The sequence below is a fragment of the Epinephelus moara genome, chromosome 21, assembly GCF_006386435.1.
Source record: "Epinephelus moara isolate mb chromosome 21, YSFRI_EMoa_1.0, whole genome shotgun sequence".
Taxonomy (NCBI): Eukaryota; Metazoa; Chordata; class Actinopteri; order Perciformes; family Serranidae; genus Epinephelus; species Epinephelus moara.
The window spans coordinates 37,462,798-37,487,470 of NC_065526.1; the positions used below are offsets into that span (position 1 = coordinate 37,462,798).

Sequence of the window (24,673 nt, forward strand, 5' to 3'; positions counted from 1 at the left end):
TAGCCCCTTTAACCCTGCTTGTTAAAGACAGGAATACTGTGCAGTTACACCACCTTGCCATTACGTATATGAGGTTAATGTATTCTCATGGAAAGAAATGACAAATACAGCAATACATATAATCACAATATCAGTTGTGATAAAGATGAAAATGAAAAAATCTAAGTCCTTAATTATGGGTATTAGCATTAACATCCCACATCATGCCAGATTTTCATGCTCTGAGTCTCCTGTGTGAGTTTAGAAAGAGATGAGTATGTTTCCTGGTTAGCTAAAAGTCTGTACAGAACTTGAACTGGACCACTTGGGAATAAGTGTATTGGCTGTCAAGGCAACAGGGCACCAAGCTGTTTGCTTTTCACAGAAACACAGCTGAATTCATGAGCAGCATGATGCCAAGAATCTCCTTCCCACAAAGAAAGAACCAACTATTTGGCTCTTTTCGGTATGGGTGTAACCATTACTCATATTTCTGTGAGTTAACACACAAGTCAGTCACAGTCACAGGGACAATTTCCACGTTTTTTAACAGAGGTGTTGTGTGTTAGCCCAAGGACATTCATGATCTGAATCAGTGCTTTTGTGAAAGGAGGAGTTCAAACTGAGCAGATCGTTGCAGAACCCCCCATCAGCAGGCAGGCATGTGGGAGGGATCAGCAGGCGGAACGAGGCAAAACCCTAAACAGTCCCCCCCATTCCCACATTTACAGCTCCAACTCTCTGTCCTGCTGGCTAGAGACGACGGAGTAGCTTACACCTGGAGGAACATCTTCTCTACAACTACTTTTCCTGGGTTCACATAACCTTGACAAGATTGAGTACTGAAGGATAGAAAATTTTGGATTGTTTTAACATGGCATCTGTGAAAACTGTGCTTTATTTGGGAGTCTGTCTGTCTGCTTGGATCATCACTTCTGCAGGTAAAACCACATGATCAGATGGATAGATGGGTAGATACAGAGTTGTTCAGTAGTTTTACAGTTTGTTTGTGGATCTCTGCAGTTCACTTTGGTTTCTGTGTTCCTGCTGTAACTTAAAGGAATACTTCACCCACAAAATGACCATTTGGAAATCAGTTTGTCATGCTGTGTTACCCTAAATCTGTGAAGAAAACTTTTTTCCTATTTTCTTTTTTCTTGCATGCCTGCATGGAAAACACTTTTATATTGATTTATAGTATGATTGGGGACCAACTGCAAACTATATCAAAACATCCATTTACAAACTTTCACACAACTCGTGTAGTATAATCCAAGTCTCTTTTATCCAGGTGTATACTCAGTACTTCCTAGACGCATGCATTTTCACTAAAACCTTAAACTTAAAACTTAGCTTTCTTCAAAACCAGACTCCAATACCAAGGTTTTAGCAAAAATGTGTGTTTGTTTAGTACTGAGCAACTCTATAAATCACATTAAAATTCACAAGTTGTGTGAGAGTTTGTTAACGTCATTTGATATAGTTTTGCTGTTGAACGCGGTCCCCAATCTGTAGCCCCTTTTATATTGCTTGCTTGGGTTTCAAATATAAGGTACAATTGGGGGGACAAAGTTGTCTTGCCTGTAAGCCAGCAGTGGAAGTAGTAACAATGCTGAATCAATGTTCGTGTAGAACGGACAGCCAGCAGGATGAGACCATGGACGGGATGGGTGTGATGATTTGGCGATGGGTTATGCAGTTAGCAGCTAACTTAGAGAAGAACAGCGGCCAAAAATGTCCGCAAATTTGAAAAACAATGAGGTCCAGGAGCTCCTTTCCCACCGAGCAGAGGACGAGATCTGCTGCCATGTAACAGGGACAGCAAATGATTGTTATTGCCATGCCATTGTTATTGTTTATAAACACTACTGACTTGTGTGTTATATCACACCAGAGGCTGACGCTGTTATGTTACATGTCACGCCAGTCACACCTCTTTTGCTTCCGGTATGCTGGTATGCTGTCTAAAATCAGACACACGGGGGCGGTATGATGCCATTACGGCGGTGAATTAAATGATCACACTGGACAGTTTTCATGGCGATCATTTCTTCAGTAGAATTTAGCTGCTGTGAAAACTGTAGAAAGTGTCTGTGGTTTATTCATTCATCTCCATTGAGTTGGGCACTGTGCGGAGGTCAGACTTTAGTCTCTGATGCCATGGCCACCACTGGTCACCTCTTGGCTCCGCCATTGCTAATAAAGCTCATCAAATGTGCTGCTTTTCACTGTCCCAATATCATGTAGCATATTTCACAGCTGAGCTCCGCTGTGTCTGACAGAAAATGGACAGCAGATCTCTACATCTTGGAGGATGCAAATCATCTTCATGTTTGGTTTTATATGTAAAGATTCTAACTATGAAAAATCCATTAAATGTTTTGGGTGCATACACTGCAGATATAAATAAGTGATAGGCCCTGTATCCATATTGGAAATACAAATGATGTTTGAATAATAGAGATGTTCATGTAGTAATGTTGTTATTCGTGCAAAGAACGGATCTTCATGATGGGACAAGAACTTTGCATAGTTGTAACATTCCTCACTTGTTCTGTAATCAGTAAATGTCCCATGATGGCATTTAGACTACCTAATCATGACACAGCAGTTTTTTTCAGACATGTGGAAATGTTAAAGTAACCAATGAAACAAACTAAATGTTCCACAACATTCTGAAGACAAAGAGAACATAATGGAATGTTATAGCAATGCTGTGTATTTAGTATCTCAGACTGTATAAACCACATTTATAAGATTGTGTCTCTTATGTAACAGTCTCACTTTTGGCTCATACTCAGCTTTGCTCACTGGCAAAGTCTGACTTTGATTATGAGAAAAAACAGGACTGGGAGGTGCATGTCAAAGTTTTTCTCCAGCTGATTTATCAAAGTTGATATGCAGTTTGGTGTGATACTACATATCATTAACAAAACGAAAACAGGAATGAAAAATATTCACAGATCATGGATGAGTGGAAATAAACCTTACATTTTATACATAGGTGGCAACCTTGTGCCCAAAGCCGAGAATGTACGCTGGGTGTCTCTGGACTTTAAAACCATCCTCACTTGGACAGCCAAACCATCTAACTACAAATACACTGTCATGTACTCGCGGTGAGTCCACACACACACACACACACACACACACACACACACACACACACACACACACACACACACACACAAGTACAGAATTGCACAAGTGAATTAATCAAGGAGGAAGTCATATTTTGGCAGTGGAAAATTCTAAATTGCTCAAATTTTACCACAGTATGATAATACTAATAGTCACTATATTACATACAGTAGATGTTGGTTGGCACCCCCCCAGTTTGGAGAAGCAAGGTGGAGTACCGACATGGAAGCTAAGCAATGTACTGCTGTGAAGGGGTCAGCAACAAAACGTACCTAAAAAAGTCCCTAAAACATTAATATCAGTATAAGTATACACTATATTGAGAGTTTTTTCACTCCTTTGACTTAAAGTCAGACAGCGATTTCCAACAGGAGAATGAAGCTGTTATATCGCTTTCTTCAAGGCCAGTTTCCATTGAGAAAAATAGTTATTTTTATTTTGCTGAACACAGGAGCTGCTGGTCTACCATTGCCTCCTTTAGTTAATTTGTTTTAGGTTATTGTGTGACTTTGGCTTTTAAAAGGGTTAGTTCAGATTCACCAATAACACAAACTAACTTACTGATCGAGGCAGTGGTAGACTAGCAGCTCCTGTGGTCAGCGAGCTAAAATTACTGTTTTCTCAGTGGAGTCTGGCCTTGAAGAAAGCTATATAACAGCTTCATTCTCCTGTTGGAAATCAGGTGACCCCTACACAGTGGTACATTGCTTAGCTTCCCTTTTAGACTCCAGCCTGCTTCTATAAACTGGGGGCGAGCAAACTGACATCTACTGTATGTGAATAAGTTCCCCATATAGCCCTGCTTCCAAAAACTGAACCATCTCTTTAAGCCTTTTATTCAAAGTGTTTGACACATAAAAACAGAAAGACAGTAGAACGGACATTGAACTGTTAGCCATGGTCATTTGACTAATACCAACGAAAATGGCAATTGATGTTAGCTGTTATGGTGACAGCACACATCAGTGGGGCCATAAAGTGTGTCACATTCATTACTTTGAGAACTTTGTTTGGCCTGTTTTCCTTATTTAACAGAAAAATACAACTGTACACCAATCCAAGTTTCTCTCTTCCACAGAACTAAGACTGATGTTATAAAAGTAGCGTTAGTTATTTGGAGAATAGCTCAGTGCGCAGCCAGTACATGGATGTGAGTGTGCACAAGGTGTGTGTGTGTGTGTGTGTGTGTGTGTGTGTGTGTGTGTTAGAGCAAGCAGTAGAGGGAGAGATTGGTGCTAGTTTTAGCAGTGAAGATATCAGAAGTAATTGGAGAGTAGAGTTTACAGTTTGTGTCTGATGCAGCTCCTTAAGACCAGGAGCAGTTTCCCGTGTCTTATTTACCAAGTGCTGAGTGGAGCAAAAGGGGATAGTGGGGTTAGAGTACCAACTTCAGTAACTGCTAAAGTGTAGATGATCCTGGCTATATTTTAGACGTGTTTTTAACAGGTGATAGTGTGACTCTAAAGCCCTGATCAGGGTAAACCACAGAATTCAGTTTTTAGCCAGGAAAAATACCTTTCTGGATAGACAAATTCTTCATACACTAGCTGGAGCTCTAGTTTGAAGTTATTTTGATTACGCTGCCATCTCCTGGTATACCGGATTATCAAAACACACTAAAAACAAACTACAAAAGGCAAAAAATAAATTGATAAGGGGCATGCTAAAAGTTTGTCCACGCATGCATCTCAGTCCTGTGCATTTTAAAAAGTGCTTATGCTGTTAGGCTGTTATAATTATTTATATTAAGATGCTACTCACTTACAAAATTATTAAAAAAATTGTACTAAAGTACCTAATAAATTCTTTCTCACGTCTAAAAGACAACCATAGTTACTTTACAAGAGGCAGCTTACCAGTATTTAAATATGTTTGATTCAATAGCCTAATAGGCAAAAATACATTTCTCTATAGTGGAATTATTTGCTTACAAATCTGAAATTGTGTATTTCACAGAGCACATTTAACATGGCTCGAAAGAAATGGCGGGCGCCATGATGTTGCAGTGGTTAGCATTGTCACCTCACAGCAAGAGGGTTCCTGGTTCAAATCTGGGTTGGGGAGTTCAAACCTGCGGTGGGGAGTTCTTCTGTGTGGAGTTTGCATGTTCTCCCAGTGTCAGAGTGGGTTTTCATCACGTACCTTGGCTTCCTCCCGCAGTCCAAAGACTTGCAGGTTAATTGGTGACTCTAAATTGGCTGCAGGTGTGAATGTGAATGTGAAAGGTTGACTGTCTTTATGTGTCAGCCCTGTGGTAGTCTGGTGACCTGTCCAGGGTGTCTCGCCCAATTTCAGCTGGGATAGACTCCAGCCCCCCACCACCTCTTGTTGATGGGATGTTTTAATCTTTTGATGTGTTGAGTGTTTGCTAGATGACCGCAGTGGAAATAAGCCTTTGGGCTTTATTGTGCATATATCCTTGGTGATTTCAATCAGTCAGTTAAAGAAATAATTATGGAAAGGATTCCTACAGAGATAGACAGTTTTGTTTAAGAGTGAGGTCCTTTTCGTTGTTGTAAACAAGGGTGTAAATATAGACAGTGCAGGCAGTGCGGTTGCACTGGGGCCCATGGGGTGGAGGGGCCCGACTGCGACCTGAAAATACACCCATGTTCAAAGAACTCACATTAAAACAAAAATGGTGCTATTTTCCATACATGCCCTAAATAAGGCAAACCCATCTCCATCATGGCTTTTTGGTTTTGTAAAACAGTGTCAATCTATAACAAATTATAAACTTATTCTACATAAACTATTTAAAAAATATATAATTTACCAATAAAGAACTATCAAGTTAAATTAATAATTTCCTATTTTCTTTTGTAGATTTGTCTNTGTGTGTGTGTGTGTGTGTGTGTGTGTGTGTGCGTGTGTGCTTCATAACTTGTAACTAGGGCGTAATAGGGCCCCTCATAATAGCATGCACTGGGGCCCATTATAACTACCTTAAGCCACTGGTTGTAAACCAAAACAATCTCGAATTTGCTGTCTCCAACCCCACCAGACTCCATTTAAATACACACTAATTTTATCATGATAAAACACACTTTATTCTTAACTCGCAAAAAACATCTTAGTTTGTCTCTCCACTGTTCCAACAAGCACCAACACTGGATTGGTTGAAACAAAACCTTAATTCTCCCAGTTAGATGTGAAAATATAATGGCTCTATATATGCTGAAATACTGTTTTTTTTAATGAAGTCTGGTGGCTACTTTTTAACAAAAATGTCTATCTCTGTAGGGATCTTTTTTAATGTAACACTTAAAATAACAATCTGAGCATGTCAGTGGTAAGAACAAACACTTCTAGTGATATATTTAGGGTGCATTTACCCTGAGTGGTTACATTGCAGCCTGTTTTGCTGCTGGCTGTAGCACTCTTGCTGAACACTGGATCAGTCTGAAAAATCATTCTTACCATTAGTCACTTAGACACAAAAACATGGGATAATAGGGTCCAGGCTGAAAGTTACCTGCGTTTTCCTTCAGGTAAAGGGCCGCCACTATGTTGGTGTTGGCTTATTGCTTCAGGTATGCTGAGGAATGTAAATATGAGACAGAAAGCTGAAAGCTTATCACACGCAAATACACTGAACAGCATTTTTCTGCTATGTCTAGACAAGTTGTTCCACTTTTTTAAACGAAGGCACCACCTCATCACTTCTTTTTTCATGGTCCCCTCAAATAAACAGTGAATTAAAATTAACTGGTCAACATGGTTAAATGTATTTATTTTATTCTGTTAAACAAGCTTATTTTTGAAGTTTGCAAGGAAAAAAACATGCACATGACATTGTGTGCTGATTGTGTTTTTCATGTAGCTTTTTAGTTGCTGTGAATAGCTGTATCTAACAGTTTTTCTGCAAGGAAGAGTTGAGTGTGGATCAAATGTGCTGGACTACCTTTGTGTGACCACAGTGCCACTGAAATTAAATAGGAGGTATGTTTGTTTGGGCAGTTTTAATGTGAAAGTAAGAGTGTGGTCCTCTGGGAGCTAACACTGTAATGGTCCCAACATGGAGGACTCAGGCAAAAAACAAAAAATAAAGGACTGCAGGATTGCCTAAACCACTGAACACACCCACTCTAAGACAGACCCAGCACACAGTGGACAACCTAAAGTAGATCAGAGTGAGCTTTCACCCCAACAGTCCCAACAAATGATGATCTCCCTGTAATGCTGACATGTCAATCACATTTCATCATTCATATTTCGATACTTAGGAACACAAACATCTGTCAGTGTCTTAAATGATAGCATTAATAAAAGTGTTTTTAAGGTTCTCTCTTTTCAAATGGTAAGTACCTATCTAATAATTATATAAGTATATTTTCCTCATAATGATGCAACAATTTAATCATGTTATATTTAATATGCTGCTGTACTATAATGTGTTCCTTTGTCTCCAAAAAGAACCTGACATTTAATCTGTATTTTAAAAGATTAATATTTAGCTGAAAGAGCCAGTGTGTAGGATTTAGGGGATATATTTGCAGAAATGGACTATATTATAACAAGTATGCTTTCTTTAGTGTATAATCACCTGAAAATAAGACTCTCTGTGTTTTTGTTACCTTAGAATGAGCCATTTATATCTACATAGGGAGCGGGTCTTCGTCCACAGAATCCGGGACATTGAAGTTTTTGCGTAGGCCACCGTAGTTAGAAGCCCCTCTGTGATGAGAGCGTTGGAGAAACATTGATTTTTTTTTAATGTGGAAGTGCTTTATCAGTGGTTTTACTGCTTTAAATCACCCGGTCCGTTTGTTTTGAAAAGGAAGAGACCTCTGCAGATAATTCAGGTCCTGCAAAAACCCTCACAAACGTCTGGATCTTAAGTTAATAGAGAAAAAGTTGAGTTCAGGTGCAAATCTTAATTTTTAATACTTCCTTAATCCACAAGGGGAAATTCAATCTTTTCACTCTGTTGTCATATACATATACACACAGGGCTGAAATACACACACACACACACACACACACACACACACACGCAGAACCAGGACCTATACAAGCATTACATGGATAGATGTCAAGGTTAGGGGGCTGCCCCAAGCTGTTGGGGGGTTTGGTGCCTTGCTCAAGGGCCCACGCTCCATATATTTGGTCCGGGCAGGGACTTGAACCGGCAACCCTCCGCTTCCCAAACAAAGTCCCTATGAACTGAGCTAACAACTCGGCTTTGACATGCCAAACAACGGTGGAAAAACACTGTGAATTCTTTTAAGAATATTCTGCTTTACTGAGTGCTTTTACTGTGAGGTGGGCACACATAAAGTTATCAAAGAACACTGAAGGAATCCTAGCTTGGAGAAGTTTCAGCTGGTTACAATCTGCAGTCCTCCTTTAAATTAAAATACCAAATCATGTAAGCGACAGCAGGTGTCACAATGTCAGCCTGTGTATTTTTTTTTTGTATTCAAGTTATTCTCTTGTGTATCTTGTCATGTGACTTTTAGGGCTGGCAGTGACTGGATGGACAGTCAGCACTGCATCCGAGTGTCAGAGTCAGAATGTGATCTGACCTTTGACCTTGTACCTTACGACAGGTAGGAACATGACCTCTATCTACTTTCTTACTATATAATGACGAAAACTCTCTGTGGGTGTGTCTGTGTGTCTGTGTGTCTGTTCCACGTTTTTCTCCTCACTGACTCGGTCAATCCATGTGAAATTTGGTACAGTGGTAGAGGGTAATGGGAGGATGCGAATGAAGCAATATTACATCAATTGGCCAAAGGGGGGCGCTATAGCAACCGATTGAAATTGCAAACTTTGAATGGGCATATCTCATGCCCTGTATGTTGTAGAGACATGAAACTTTGCACAGAGATGCCTCTCCTCATGAAGAACATATTTTTCTAAAGAACCCATAACTTCTGCTTATATAAATTTTCCGCCATTTTGAATTTTTTGAAAAACACTTAAAATCGATCTCTTCCTAGAAAGTTTGACCAATCTGCATGAAACTCGGTGAACATAATCTAGGGACCAATCTAAAGTTCCCTCTTGGCAAAAGTTGGAAAACTTACTAAAACTGAGCTTCTATAAGGCAATGAATATTGCGGAGGGCGTGGTTCATCACATACAGGTGTATAACATCTCAAGGGTTTCACTGATCACCACGCAACTTTGTAGGCATATGACCACACATAATCTGAAGGGACCCCTCCATTATTGACCCCATCAAACAAAATGGGGGCGCTAGAGAGCTAATTTCTTATCTAGGCCTAACCGCCATATGAATTTTTACTAAACTTGGTAGATATGTGAACAGGACTCCTCAAGGTGACTGGAGAAATTTAACTCTAACTGGCAACTGGGTGGCGCTATAACAACAGAAAAATGCTTAAAAATGGCTAAAATGCGACCGATCGCTGTGGCTCCCCCTGTGGCCCAATGTTTTTTGTTTTTTTCTTATTTTTGGTATGACTAAGTCATGGTATGGTATGCTGTACATAATCATGGAAACTGTCAGTGTGTCAGTCAGTCATTCTGTCTGTCCCACGTTTTTCTACTCACTGACGTGGTCAATCTATGTGAAACTGTTCATGGGCAACTGTGCACTCAATGGGTATGGACTAGTCTCTATAATATTACTATTGGGTTTAAATATCTGGTATGTTCAGTCACCTAACATACTTCACATTCATGTCTCATTTCTTTCTTTTTTTAAAAGATTTTTTTGGGGCATTTTCAGCCTTTCATGGATAGGACAGACAGTGTGAACGAGGGAGAGAGAGCGGGAGTGACATGCAGCAAAGGGCCACAGGCTGGAGTCGAACCTGGGCCGCTGCGGCAACAGCCCTGCACATGGGGCGCCCGCTCCACCACTAAGCCAACGACGCCCCTCATGTCTCATTTCTAATGCCACTCCTGTTCAATATATTCCTATGGAAACGTATATTTCTCTGTTATCAGCATAATTTATGTCCCATTCCCTTAACCATCTTAATCTTAGTTTTGCTTTATCATATATAGTAGCATACATTGTTATGAAGCTACCCAAGTGTGAGTTTGTGTATTCTTTAAGTGTGACATCAGAACATAATGTTCCCAGATCAGGCTCACAGAAACAAAAAGGGAGTGGTTAGTCCTCCCTGCTTGAACACTTCTTTACTGTAATCATCTAGATCTAAAACTAAATCAACAAGTCCTCTGAATTAAATGACAAAATACTTTTTTGTCCTCAACCTCCAGAAGGACACAGGGAAGTGTTTTATTATGTTATTTTATGTAGCCCAATATCACAAATCACAACCTTGTCTCTTTACAATCTGTACAGCATATGACACCCTTTGTTCGTAGAGCCATCCATTCAGACAGGGAAAAACTCCCCACGCAAACCCTTTAAAGAGAAAAGATGGAGGAAACCTCAGACAGCAACAGAGGAGGGAATCAAACCTTCGGGACAGATAGACATGGAGCAGATGTGTGTACAGGATAGACCGGAGTTAACAGAGTCAAATTACACTAAGAACAAACAGGATGGCAAGTATTTGGATAGATTTTAAACATAAAGGAGGGGTATGGATCTTGGAGGACCTCCAAGTGTCTCCAAACAAAACTAAACCACACAACCTCCGCTCCATCATGGAGACCTGGACAAGAGGACAGACTATACAAACACCACGAGGCAAAACTAAAAAACATAATTAACACAGACAAACACACACACACGGGCTCGCGCGCGCACACACACACACACACAGTGATAGAGAGAAAGGGAGTCCCAGGATGCTGTTAGAAGACTGAGTGTCAGTGACGACAGCAAGGAGAAACTAGGGACACTATGCAGAGAGATGATTACAACACGGGTGGATTATGAGACAATTGGCCCCTGGGCCCAGATACACAAAGGGCCCCTTTCCTACACCTCTCCTACACAGCAGCAAGACACACAGACTTTGTGGTGGTTTTCCATGGCTTTGTAGTCCCTCTGTGTCTTTTTGTGATTTTGTGTCTCCTTTTGGTCATTGTGTGTCTTCTTGTGGTTGTTTTGTGTCTCTTTTAGGCTATTTTGTGTCTTTTTGTTGTCTTGTGTCTCTCTGTAGTCGTTTTGTGTCTCCTTGTGGTAGTTTTGCGGTTCATTTTCTTGTAGTCATTTGGGTCTTTTTGAGATAATTTTGTGTGTTTAGGTGTCACTTTGTTGTCATTTTGTCTCTCTTTGCGGTTGTTTTGTGTATCTTTGCCATCAGTCTTGTGTCTTTTTGGTTGTTTTATGTTGTTGTTTTTTATCTTGTGTCTCCTTGTAGTCATTTCGTGTCTGTGTGGTTGTTTTGTGGGTTTTTTGTAGTCGTTTGTCTCTTTCAGGTAATTTTATGTCTTTTTTGGTGTCACTTTGTTGTCATTTTTTGTCTCTGTGGTTGTTTTATGTATATATTGACATTTTGTGTTTCTTTGTGGTTTTATTGTGTCCTCTTATAGTCATTTCGGTCTTTTCAATGTAATTTTGTGTCTGGTGGTTGTTTTGTGTATCTTTGTAGTCATTTTGTGTCTCTGTGTGGTTGTATGTTTTTTTTGTAGTTTGGGTCTTTTTGAGGTAAGTTTGTGTCTCTGAAATAAGTATCTTTGTAGTCACTTTGTGTCTGTGTGATAGTTTTGTGTATCTTTTTAGTCATTTTGTGTTTTTATGTGGTTGTTTTGTGTTTCTTTGTGGCCTTTTTGTGTCTCTGTGTGGTTGTTTTGTGTCTTTTTGTAGCCATTTAGATCTTTTCTTGCTAATTTTGTGTCTTACTGGAGTATTTCTGTGTCTTTTTGTTCATTTTTTGTCACTCTTATTTATGCATTCTCGTCCGACAGGAGCTACACTGCTGATATCAAAACAGAGTCTGAGACTTTGGACTATGACTATGACCTAGAGGAGTTCCCTCACACTGATGCCCCACCCTTCAACCCCTACAGAGAGAGTAGGTATCACAAGCTCAAACACCAAAAAACCCACATATAACACACATTACAGTTGTCAGTAAGACGTGAGGAAACATACAGGTGTCTTTAATTTCCAAAAAAGGCCCTGAGAGAAAAAACAAGCTCTGTGCAACAAGTATGATTCTTTTGTGGCACAACTTCAGCCAGCTCCTAGTCATTCCCCCTGCCTGCAGTTTTCCCTGCCAATTACCAGGTCTCCTTACATGCATATCCAGCCACTCCCTCCTTCTTCTGCAGAAACCCCTTTTCAATCTGACTGCCCCCCCACCCCCACCACCAATACCTCATCATTGCACAAACTGCATTTTAGGTGAAAACAGACCTTGTAAAAGTTTGTCCAGGCTGAAGAATATGAAGTTGTGACGCGTAGACAGGGAAAACAACTTTTTGGCTTGTGATGTCAGTGTGTGCTGCTATCTACTTTAAGGGGCATCACAAATGAGGCCTCAGATGGTGCAATGGTGGACATGGCCCAAATGGGCTCTCTCTAACCTCACTAACAGGACTAGTTACTCTTCCACTTTATTGAGAAACAGATGTGTCAGAATGTGTTCCTGAGGTCACAGCTCAAGTTAGCCTTCTGGTGGAATTCTTTGGATTCTGATTTGTTATTGGTTATTTCTAATCATAATAAAAAGCTTTATTAATACAACAGTTAGTTCCGACCAAGCAACAACAGGCATTCCATGAGTGCTGATATACTGTACAGTGTTACAGCACTGGGACTTTTAACTATGCATTTAACTATGTATCACTCCGCTTTACAGGTGTACTGAGCCGTTAATTATGTTAATTAGCTGACATTAACGGTCATCAGAACAAACTTTGCATCGCAATGAAGAACATATTTCCTCAAATAACACAGTTAAATAATGAATGGTTATGACTGTTACTGCTATTTAGATGTAATAAATTACACTTGTAGAACTGTTGTATAAAAGCAATAGCACACTTGATCATAGAGCATTTAAATGCGAATTGCACCAATTTCAAACACCACTGTGTCTCTCCAGGTGTTGTGAAGGACCACTGCACATGTTGTCTAAAGCTTTCGTAACGCCAGAGGGAGCTGTGTGAGGACTGATAAATGTCCTGGAGTGATTGGCTCAGCGTCAGTTAGAGCTAAAGCTGAGGCTTGAAGCTATAGTTAGAAAGAAGTAAGCTGACCAGACCTTTGTAGCCTGCTCCTCATCTGTGATACAGGCTAGAGACTCCAGATGGTATGAGCATAACACACCCCAATCTCGAACTGAACTGTTGGCGGTCGACTTGCATTGTGGGTAATGTAGGCGCGGGGTTTTGATAAGAAAGAAGAATGTGGGAATGGGATGAATAGTAAATAAGACACCTTGAACTAATATGAATAAGCCTTACCGGTGGTCTCATCCTCTCCGCTGACTTGTCCTCTGCTCAGGTAACATCAGTGCTGTGAACTTCACTGTACAAGCTGTGGATGAGAAAGTCATGGTCCACATCATAGATCCTCTGACCAGTATTCATCAGAATGACAAGCAGCTCAGCATCAGAGACATTCTCAAAAAGGACCTCAAGTATAAGATCAGCTACTACAAGGCTGGAAGTACAGGCAAGGTACAGTATACAGCTGCCAACAATGACACTAACATACAAAGAGTCTCACCAAAGTATCGAAAACTAACACATTTGTGAAATACCTACTAGAATGATCATACAGTAGGTTTAAGTGTTTATGTGTTGGATCTATATGATTCATCAATTATGTTATTTCAAATATATACTATTATTTAAATTAAGATATTCATGTTAAAATTGTTTCATCCAGTTTAACCATGCATAAACCAGGGGTGTCAAACATACGGCCTGCAGCCTATAACCAGCCAGCCAAAAGTTCCAATTCAGCCCACTCGATGACTTTTCACACCTAATATTGATGCACTTGTGAGGGCTGAGAGATGTCAGGCTTTAGGAGCAACTTTAACCAGTGTTAAATGCTACTTCAGAGGCTTTTCACCCCAACCATAGTACAGCTGTCTGAAAACAACTGACTTTTATCTTAGAACAATATTGGTAGAACATTGTTACTAAGGCACTGCCAAAACTTTAGATTTGTAAATGGTTTGTAAGGGAGGAGATAACTGAACCTGCTTTCTCAATAGCTTTCACTAAAGTTTGGTGTGGTGATGCCAGAATAACAACACAGGAGTGGAAATATATGGAAAAATACAGTGAAAGACAGTGAGTTGTGGACTGAACGTGGAAAAATTGAGACATATTTTTGAAATTGCACCTATTTTTCCTGAGACATCTGCTCATCATCTGTTTTGTAAATAAATCAACATTTTCAAAATCTAATTTTTTTCTCTAACAGAAAAGGAAAAATTAGCCATTGCTGTGGTATGGGTGCTGTAAACAGTTTTTCAAGCTGAGTTTTGGTTTTTAAATACATGTGTAACTGAGAAAGCAATTCAGCGTCTGTCTCTGCTTGCACCGGGCAGTTTGCAAACACTAATCTGAAAGAGAGTTGGAGGGAGATGATGTGGTTTCACGCCAGATGAGCTTACTTGATAAGCTTTATGGGTGTTGACTGCCTAAATTAGGCTGGCGGTATTGAAATGTTTTAATAGTGGTTTAACTGACAAACATTACTGAGGCTACTGAGGGCAAACACCATCATTACCTGGCTGTCCATGAAGGCAGGTCAGGGAGACATGGACGCAGGGCGTTTGGTTTGCATGCATTAACTGTGGTGGCTGTGACAAGTAAAGCTGAAGAGGGAGGAGCAGCAGTTTCACTCGGAGTCAGTTGTCAGGCACACAGCAAACATTTAATTGAGAATTAATGCCATGGATCACATTTAAAAAAAACAATATAAAATTATTAGAAGAAACTGAATAAAATTGTGCCACTTATCTAGTAAGAGGCTAAAAGGACAGATGCTTGAGCACCACCTGGGGTCTATCTGTGGACATGCCTGGTTGTGATAGTGGGATGGTTGCAACAGCACCACTTTAATCAATTGTATGATCACTTCCTTTTTGACCTTGCATTTTAAAATTTATAGCTGTGTGAAGAAGTGTGCAGATTTTACAGCCAAAACCAACACACTCACTCCCAACTCATCACATATCAGCACTTGGAATCCTGGGTGTGTCTGTTGTTGACGTCTGGGATGCCGTGTCAAGTTACGCCTGTTACATGCATACAGCCTTTTTCACAACAAACTTACAACAAAATAAACAAATATATGTGGTTAGGTTTAAAAAAACATCATGGTTTGGCTCTACATTCATATGGGAAGTGGACACTGGCCTCCTGGATGAAACTCTGGTCTTGTTGCTGCTACAGCTAGCTAAAAAAATAGCTGACAGAGGTGGGGATGGTTGTAACATCTTTTCAAAAAAGATTTTACATTCAGGTAAAATGGGATGTTTTTCTGAAGTGAAACCAGCATGTTTTTAAATCTACCAGGTAACATAAAATCATGAGTTATTTAGCTACTGTGTGCCACCCTGTGATATCATCCCTATCCCTATTTTTAATGCTTTAAAAAATATAAAAGATGATGTAGTCCATGACGGCCATAAAAATCTAGAATAAGCAACATTTTTTTACACATATGAATGTTCATTGTAGACAATATGGCATCAAGGAAACATGCAGCAAAAGATGTGAAAATGTAATGATATGTGCTTACAAAGATGTGACCAGTACGCGCCAGTATAAAATCTAGAGACCTCATACAGTCCAGAATAATGTTCTTATTACAGAATAAGATCTTATTACAGAATAAGATCTGACCCGGAGGCTAGATCTGAACAGCAAGATGGTGTTGCACCAGACATGAATCATACAGAGCCTCTTGCACCCTATCCAATGCTCAGAAGGTCTACTAGACCTTGAAAACCACAAGAGAGACTTATAGCGCAAGTGTGAACTGTGTGAAGTAAAAACAAAAAGACATGGTAATTCTGTGTTGAAGGTAATGTGTCAAGGATATTCGAGGTATTTTGAAAAACAGAAAAAAAACCCTAAATGCATTCCCCCCTGATGCTGGTGTTGCTCAGGATTGCTACATCTATCACCACTGCCTTCTTCTGTTGTTTGTCGATCAACACAACATCCGGGTCGTTAACCATCAGCAGTCTGTCAGTCAGGATCTGGAAGTCCCACAGGATCTTACCTTTGTCATTCTCAACCACCTCAGGAGGTGTCTCCCATTCTGACCTTGGGACTTCTAGCCCATACTCAGTGTAGATGTTCCTGTACACTATGCCAGCCACTTGGTTATGGCGTTCCATGTGTGCTGTTCTTGACTGCATCTTACACCCTGCTATTATGTGCTGAACTGTCTCAGGAGCATCTTTGCACAGCCTGCACCTGGGGTCCTGTCTGGTGTGGTAGACCCCTGGCTCTATTGAGCTTGTACTAAGTGCGAGTAAGGCCCTGTGTCCACATAGCGCCTTTTTCTGGCAGAAAGGCGCTGGAAGGGCGCTGCGGAGCACTGGGATGAAGTGTCTGTGCGCCCCAAAAAAAACGCTCACGAGGGTTTTCGTTTCTATGACAACAATATCTTGACAATTCCTGTAGCCCGCAGTTTTGCAGGTTTATAGTGATACATATAATGCTTCTGTGCTGTCTACTCACATCTTTTCCAAAGTCCAGTGCTTATTTGACTCTGAACATGTCACTGGAGTGAAGTAGAGGTTCTTGATGTGTTTGAAAGTCAAAAATATTTTACCTGGCAATGTATATTCTTAATAGAAATATAGTATACTGTAGATCCATAACAAGTTTTAAAAGTAACACTAGTGGTATTTTGAGTTTGTGGTGGTTTTCTTGGTAATCTACCAAAAAAATATACCGCCCAACTTCACCATACATAAAATCAAACTCTGCTCAACAAATGCTGCCTCAATCAGTTAGGTTTTATCCACCTAAAAACAGCCCACCTAAAACAAATCAATATCAGTTCAAGTGTGCACCATATTTGGAATATTTTTACCACTTTATCTTGCCATCAGACAGCCATTAGACATCAGACAAAAACAGTAATTTTAGATCCCTGGAGGTACACAATGCTGCATTGACCAGTTAGTGTGCAAGACAAAGCTGTGAAAACAGTCTAAATACAGTGTACACTCACACTTATATTGATTTTTTTGGTTGGATTTATTTTTTTAATAGCGAAAGTATGTTTTGTTTGGGCTGCCATCTGCAGCAGTACATTGCTTAGCTTCTGTACTCGTAGATTTGGTTCATCAAAGATGCTAACAAAGCAACATAAAGGAAGCCTAGCGGAAACATCAGCTATATTAGACCAATGTGTTTAACTATATATCTTTGAACATTACAGTTACAGCTATGAATGACAACAGAAATAAACAAGCAGTGAATTTCATATATCTCTGCAATTTCAATCAGTTGCCAGTTGAATAGTTAGTTGCCAGCTGCCAGGCACACCTACTTTATAAAAAATGTAAAAGACTATAACCAAGGCTGAATAGAGTAGACTGATACGACTCTAACATCTGTAAATCTGTACTGTAAATATAACGCTGCAGCAGCCACTGAGTTTAGCTCAGCATAAAGACTGAAGGCAGGGGTTAACAGCTACCAGCAGCTCTGAAATTCACTGATTAGCACGTTATGTAAGTGGTTGTGGTTTTATTGAGGATTATGTGCTGAACTAGCAAGGACATAATCTGGCACACAATCCTCCATAACCAAGTTGTTACACAGACAAGATGTTACATGTAGTAAGAGTCAGAAGTGCTGGTAATTTTTTAAATTTTGGAAGAGCCAGGCTAGTTGAGCTAAACTAACCAGCTGCTGGCTGTTAATGGACAAATATGAGAGTGGTATGAATCTTCTTAGCCAACGCTCAGCAAGTATTTTCCAAAACAGCCTTAGCAAATAACTACAAACATCACATGCGGCCATTAATATTGATGTCTGCTTTAGAGAGAATAGGACTTTAGGACTTACTATGAGCTCCCCTTTGAGAGAGAGGCTGTTCCATCATCAATAAGAAGATAAAATAAAGATCATTAAATAAAAGTGTAGGTCCACACTGAAAGTATGGCCTCAGAGGCTTATTTAATATTATGTCAAAAACGTCAATTACAGAAATTATTTCAGTGTTGTAGTGTGTAGGATTTATACTGGCAGAAATGGAAAATAATGTCATAAGTAGGCCTATGTTTCTTTAGTGTATATTCACCTGAACATAATAATTGTTGTGTTTCCATTAGTCGCGCTGCGCCTGTGTTCCATGTATTTTGGCCATAAGCATTGTGTTTTCTTAACCTTAGAATGAGTTGTTTATATCTACATAGGGAGTTGGTCCTCCTCTACAGGGATCACCATGTTGCACTGCCATGTTTCCACAGTAGCCCATAAGAGATTACTAAACATTGGCTATGGTCATTCATGTTGCTGCATTGGCCACTGTAGTTAGCAGCCGCTCTGTGACTGAAAAACACAGATTTTGTTTTTGTTTTAAACGGCTTTATTCAGTGATCTTAACGCTTTTAATTACCAGTTGTTTTAGAGAGGAAGAGACCTCTACGGATAATTCAGCTCCTGCTAAAAACCTCCTGAAAATCTGGATCTTAAGTTATCAGAAAAAAAAAGATGAGCATACATTAGTAGTTGCTAGGCTAATGGCCCGTCCCCAGTTCAAATTTGCGAGTCCTGGGATAGCAAAGGAATGACCCACCCTGATTGGCTAGTAGTCATGGCCCACATTGGTTAGATAAGTTAGGTTTAGACAAAATGAGTGGGATTGGTTCGCATTAGAGTAAGAATGTCAGGGTAAGCCAATCAGAGGCAGAGTAAAGCAGAGTAAGGCGGGCCATTCCTTCGCTATCTTAGGACATGCAAATTCACATCTCCGACATGCCAAACATAAATTAAAACTGCTCTATTCAGTTTGTTTAGGAGTTGGAGAGACCTCTGGATAATTCAGCTCCCAGTAAAACCCTCCTTAATGTCTGGATCAGAAATTAGGTGGCAACCCATAGCAGGGGTTCAGTCTGTCTGCAACATGCCAAACAGTGTAGGAAAAACACTGATTTGTGAAGTGAAACTGCTTTATTCAGGATTTTTACCGGTTTTAGTCACCAGGTCCATTTGTTTTTGAGAGGAAGAGTCCTCTGTGGATAATTCAGCTCCCTGTAAAAACCTCATGAACAAAAACTGCTGCAATCTGCAATCCTCAGCACTGGACACAACTAAATCTACCTAAATCTTAGACACTGGACCTCGATCAAGAAATGTTTAATGTCTAAATGTCTGAATGATAAGTTGGATATATGTTTAAATGTGTAATGTTTTCTTCTTATCTGATAGAGAGACATCATATCTGACTCCAGTACAGCAGAGGTGTCGGGGCTGGACGCAGGACAGAGTTATTGCTTCATGGTGGCAGCTTTCATCCCCTCCAGAGCCAAAGGCACCCAGCAGGGAGCCTGGGGCATACAGCAGTGTACACCTGGAGAACCTAACATTGTGCAAGGTGCGCACACTCTGTATACACTGCACCACACTACACTACACTACACTGGGTATGGACATAGAAAGATCTGAAGAGTAACTCAGCATCACATTAGGGCAGACAATAATCCCTGTGATGTCTTTGCACCTCAGATTTCATGTGATGGCTGCTGCAGACATCCACATGGCCTAGGGTCAGACCCAAGGTTTCTGAAATGACAGCAGCATTGCACTTCCTAGAAAATGAAAATGAACGCTTTTGGCAATTTTGGGTGGCATTGCCAGGTCATGAGTCCTGCTTGAGGCTTTTATGGATAAGAGGGTCCTTTGTTGAATGTGCTTAGAGACCTTTCCAGTTGACGTATTTAGTGGTCAGTTAAGCCTCTAAGAGCTTTCTAGTGAACCAGCATAATTTTGTTAGCATTCACTGTTTTACCCAAACACACTGCCCATCCCTAAAGCCTGACAAACAAGCATTCCTACCTCATGAAACATCTGCTTAGCTGATATTTTTGTGAAAAAAGACAACAACAACTAAAAAACAAAAACAAAAGGTAGACTGTGAAATTTTTCTTTAAAAAAGCTGGAAATAACAGAAATGTTCTCATGCTTGGCCTCAGTGGTGGAACATCCCTTAAATGTTTCCTGTGTTTGTGTGATTAAAGTGGTATGGAAAATTCATGTCACAATGAAAAACAACTCCCTGAGTTATTTAGCACAAAATTACACAAAATTTAGCACACTAATTGTCATTTAACATATGTTTTTAATGTAATTATGACACAGTATCAGAGTCAGCTGTATGGGTCACATATCACGTGTACACTTTTTCATTGCTCTCAAAGTACACAGAAGTAGACATACATCTTAAAAACAGGGACAACAGAGGAGGTAAACAAACATCTGACCATGAAGTACCATAAAACTTCAATTAATAGCACGGGCTATTATTTACTTAAATCACTGAGCTCAACGGGCCCATATTTGGGACAGTGGTCCATATCACGTGTACATACTGACATAACCCCACTTTATCCTGTTAAAACAATACTCTCAACTTGGATTAATATTTATGAAAAACCTTTTTGATTCTTTTGATCTGAGGACCCTTATGGACTAAGGGAAGATGAATAACTTACAGGGTAATTGAGGAGTGGACACATGGACAATGATTGAATTATGGAGAATCTAACCTAGCTGACTATATGCAGCATCTTCATACTAACAAAAGTGTAAACATTTATGCACGAACTGAACAGCTATCTAACGTTAGCTCAGGTGGGTAGCCAACAACCTGGTTTTATACATCCAAAGAACTACAGTAAAAATGACCTGCTTGGCAACCAGAGCAGGCATCTCATTTAGACAGGCCTTTATTTGTCAAAATATGTAGCAACACCAGGCTAGTAAAAGGGACTGGGTGTTTAAATGGGAGTAGGCTTTTAATTGAAGTTTTACAGGTCATTCTTCAACTATGGTCCACTTTGCCTGGAAATTTTATCAAAGTCTATTAAGAGAAATGTATTGATATCTTATATATACAATATTTTCAGTAATATATATATATATATATATATATATATATATATACAATATTTTCAGTAATATAACACTGATATTGTCATTTCTATTACCATATATATATATATATTTCCATCACAATAAATCAAGTGATGGAAATAAACTTGTTGGAAAACGTTTACACAATCTCATTAAATGCTAGATTGCTAGTGTCTGTCTCTCCATTCTGTACATTGCGATGGAAATGACAATAACCCCAAGGGCTTATGGAAGAAGGCCCAAGATACTAATATATCTGACAACACATTCATTAAAATTTGCATTTATGTGTCATTTGTGTTTGAAGTTAATATTAGATCAGTATCGAATTCAAAATTGAGCAGGATTGAATGTCCAAAATCTGGCTCAGGGACAAAGGAAATATAGTAAAAACTACACAGGGCCACTTTTTACATAATAAAAAAATGACTTATTTGTCATTTAATTTCTGTATGTTCCTTTTGGTGTCAATTGAGTGTGAGATAATATGTATAAAAAGTATCTATGGTTTAAAAAGACAACAACAGCAAAATGGAATCTGTTTGCAGTCAGACAGTAGTGCAATAGTGCAGAGGATGTTGGAATAAATATAGAATGATTAATGTAACAGGTTGTTTTACATATTTATGTTTCTTGCATTAGTTTTTATTCAGCATTCTTAATCTTCCATGCTGGCAGAGCAGGTGATACAAACAACACAGGGAGTTGCTCTATAGAGCCACTAGAGGTTAAACATTGTTTTCTGTGTGTTTAAAGGGATGAATGATGAGACAGATCTGTCTAACAGCAATTCTCATTGTCCCTACAGACTTAAGCCTTGGAGCGTGGGTCGGTATAGTCTTCATCATGCTCACAGTCCTCATCATCATCATCACAGTGACAGTCCTCTGCTGCAAATGCTGCCGACAAAAGAACCCATCTCAGTCATCAGCACCTGTTTAGTGTGTGTGTGTGTGTGTGTGTGTGTGTGTGTGTGTGTGTGTGTGTGTGTGTGTAGGTGTCTTTCAAGCACAGAGAGCTGGTCTCTCTTCAGTTTTCCATCTCCTCTTTGTTTCTAGGAAAACATCCTTTTACATTGCTAGGCTGTGTGTTTACAGTATAATGTAGTTTGCATTTTTTATTTTTTGTTTTCATTTACATGAATGTGAACATGTGCAACTTGTTCCGACAATGCAACTGTGTTAAGGTCAAACTATCTGCATTTTAAGCACCACCTGTGCATTTCTTGCATTCATCCTGTGTGTGTGATCATTTGTACATCAAGAATCATGTACGGCTTGGCTTTAGAATATCAAACGCTAACCACAGCAACAGTTCACATTAGAAGAGTTGTGTCAGAAGCTCGTTAAGAAGATCTAAACCATGATTTGTCTACCTGTTAGATTGTATGAGTGCAGACTAAATGTATAACATTCCCTGACAACTTTATTCCCAAGTCTTATCTATCCTCTTTTTTTAACTCATTATGGCAACCCAGTTGCGCTCACACTGTCTTCTTTAAACTTATTTTTCATGATTTATTCTTTGTATTAAGCTTTCCCTAAAAGTTTTGTCAGACACAAATCACTACTAACAGTACAGTAAACCATGCTCTATAGTGGCACCTAGTGGCTGTACCATGAAACTACAATGACATTAGCAAACTCATCTTTTAAAAACCATATTCGTCTTTTGTCTTAGCCTTATGTGTAATTCAGACTCTTCATTCTTTTGTTTTTAATGTCAGAAAAGAAACTTTTGTTGATCAAAAGGATGGAAAAGCAATAAAACAATAAAAATGGCAAAGCAACGAGAGATCCCTTTCCTCTCTCATTGGCTGTATTATTATTTTCTCTCATCAACTTTGAGCATTCCCCAAATGTAGAGACGTGTTTACTTCCCTCTACATATCAAGATGCTTCTAGACTTACTAGGCTTGATCTTCATGCTGGCCCACTTGAGGTTCTTATTTACCTTCACTAGTAGCCTCTTTGTACATGGCATTGTTGTGGTCACCAGTGTCATGTCATCCATGTAAGCCCTAACTGGTGGAAGATGCACCCCATTCTGCCGTCTCTCCCCACCTACTACCCACTTAGAAGCCCTGATGATTACTTCCATCGCCATAGTAAATGCTAATGGGAAAATTGTACACCCTGCCATAATACCTATTTCTTGCCTCTGCCAACCTGTTGTTAAACCTGCCGTTCTTAGACACAACCTAATATCCTCAAAATATGCTTTCACTAAGTTAACAACTACCTGTGGCACTTTGAAATAGTCAAATGCATTCAAAATGAGGCTATGTGGTACTGAACCAAACACATTTGCAAGAATGCCTTAAGGAAATTTCTTCAAATTAGGCACAAATGTCCACTTGGACTCAGCCATTAAGTAACTAGTTTTTGGTGGTCAAAGGTCAAGGTCACTGTGACCTTGGCTTTCTCATACTTGTGAACGCAATATTTGAAGATCACCTTAAGGGAATTTCTTCAAATTTGGCACAAAGGTTGACTTGGACTTGAGGATGAAATGATTAGATTTTGATGGTCAAGGGTTGAAGGTCAAGGTCGTTGTGACCTTGCATCTCTGTCATTCTCATGAACTTGATATCTCAACAGTTTGAGGGAGGTTTGGCACAAACATCCACCTGGACTGAAAAATAAACTGACTGGAATTTTGTGGTCAAAGGTCAAGGTCAGTGTGACCTCACAAAATATGTTCTTGGCCATAACTCAAGAATTCATATGCCAATTATGACAAAACTTAACACAAATGCCTAATAGGATAAAATAATGAGGTGATGACATTTAATATCCAAAGGGTTAAAGGTCACCTTAAAGAATGATGGCACCATGACCTCCACTTGTATTGATCATATCTTTACCAACACACCTGAGTCATGTTCTAAAGTACTATCTGTTCCCATTGGTTGCAGTGATCATAATTTAATAGTAATTGTAAGGAATACAAAAGTACCTAAGCCTGGACCCAAAGTAATACTTAAAAGATCATATAGAATATTTACTCATACAAGAATGTATGCTGGATGCTGGTCTAATAAGTTGTCGAGTATTTATACTGAAGAAGCTCTGTCCAAATTTAAAGAAATCTTCATGCCTCTGGTTGATGAACATGCACCACTTAAGAAGTTTACTGTCAGAAATGCCAGAACACCATGGCTGGACAAAGAAATCAAGGAGCATATGAAACAAACAGAGCAAGCGAAAAAAAAAAAAACAGCTATCATAACTGGATATAAACATGACTGGGAGGTTTATCGTAAACTAAGAAACTCTGTCACAAAATTAAATAGAAATAAAAAGATATTATATTACGAAAATAGGATTAATGACATTAGAAATGATAGTAAAAAAAAATTGAATATGCTAAACCATCTATTAGGCAGGAACACTAAATCCACTCCATCCTTTCTAGAAATGGAAGGTAACTTCCTAACAAAACCCAGCAATTGCTAATTATTTTAATAACTATTTTATAGATAAAGTTGAAAAATTAAGTAATAACATGCCAAATATAGATAACAATATATCTTACCTGAAATTATGAAGGATAAAAATTGTAAATTTAAATTTGACAGAGTAAA

The 24,673-nt window shown here is 39.3% G+C and overlaps 1 protein-coding gene across 1 annotated transcript; it reads left to right on the forward strand.

The window, feature by feature from the left end:
- The first annotated feature begins 706 nt into the window (after positions 1-706).
- On the forward strand, positions 707-23,215 carry LOC126408996 (tissue factor-like). Its single transcript, XM_050074852.1, has 7 exons — positions 707-920; positions 2,984-3,098; positions 8,583-8,672; positions 11,926-12,032; positions 13,469-13,644; positions 19,384-19,549; positions 21,896-23,215. Exons 1-7 carry the CDS (start codon positions 854-856, stop codon positions 22,027-22,029), a joined length of 855 nt encoding a protein of 284 aa, XP_049930809.1. The 5' UTR covers positions 707-853; the 3' UTR covers positions 22,030-23,215.
- Positions 23,216-24,673: the final 1,458 nt, after the last annotated feature.

Bases quoted from the DNA above. Each gene is read 5' to 3' on its own strand.
- LOC126408996 (XM_050074852.1), top strand. From the start codon at position 854: ATGGCATCTGTGAAAACTGTGCTTTATTTGGGAGTCTGTCTGTCTGCT. The intron at 12,033-13,468 runs GTAGGTATCACA...TCCTCTGCTCAG, and splicing joins CTTCAACCCCTACAGAGAGA to GTAACATCAGTGCTGTGAAC. The intron at 19,550-21,895 runs GTGCGCACACTC...TTGTCCCTACAG, and splicing joins AGAACCTAACATTGTGCAAG to ACTTAAGCCTTGGAGCGTGG.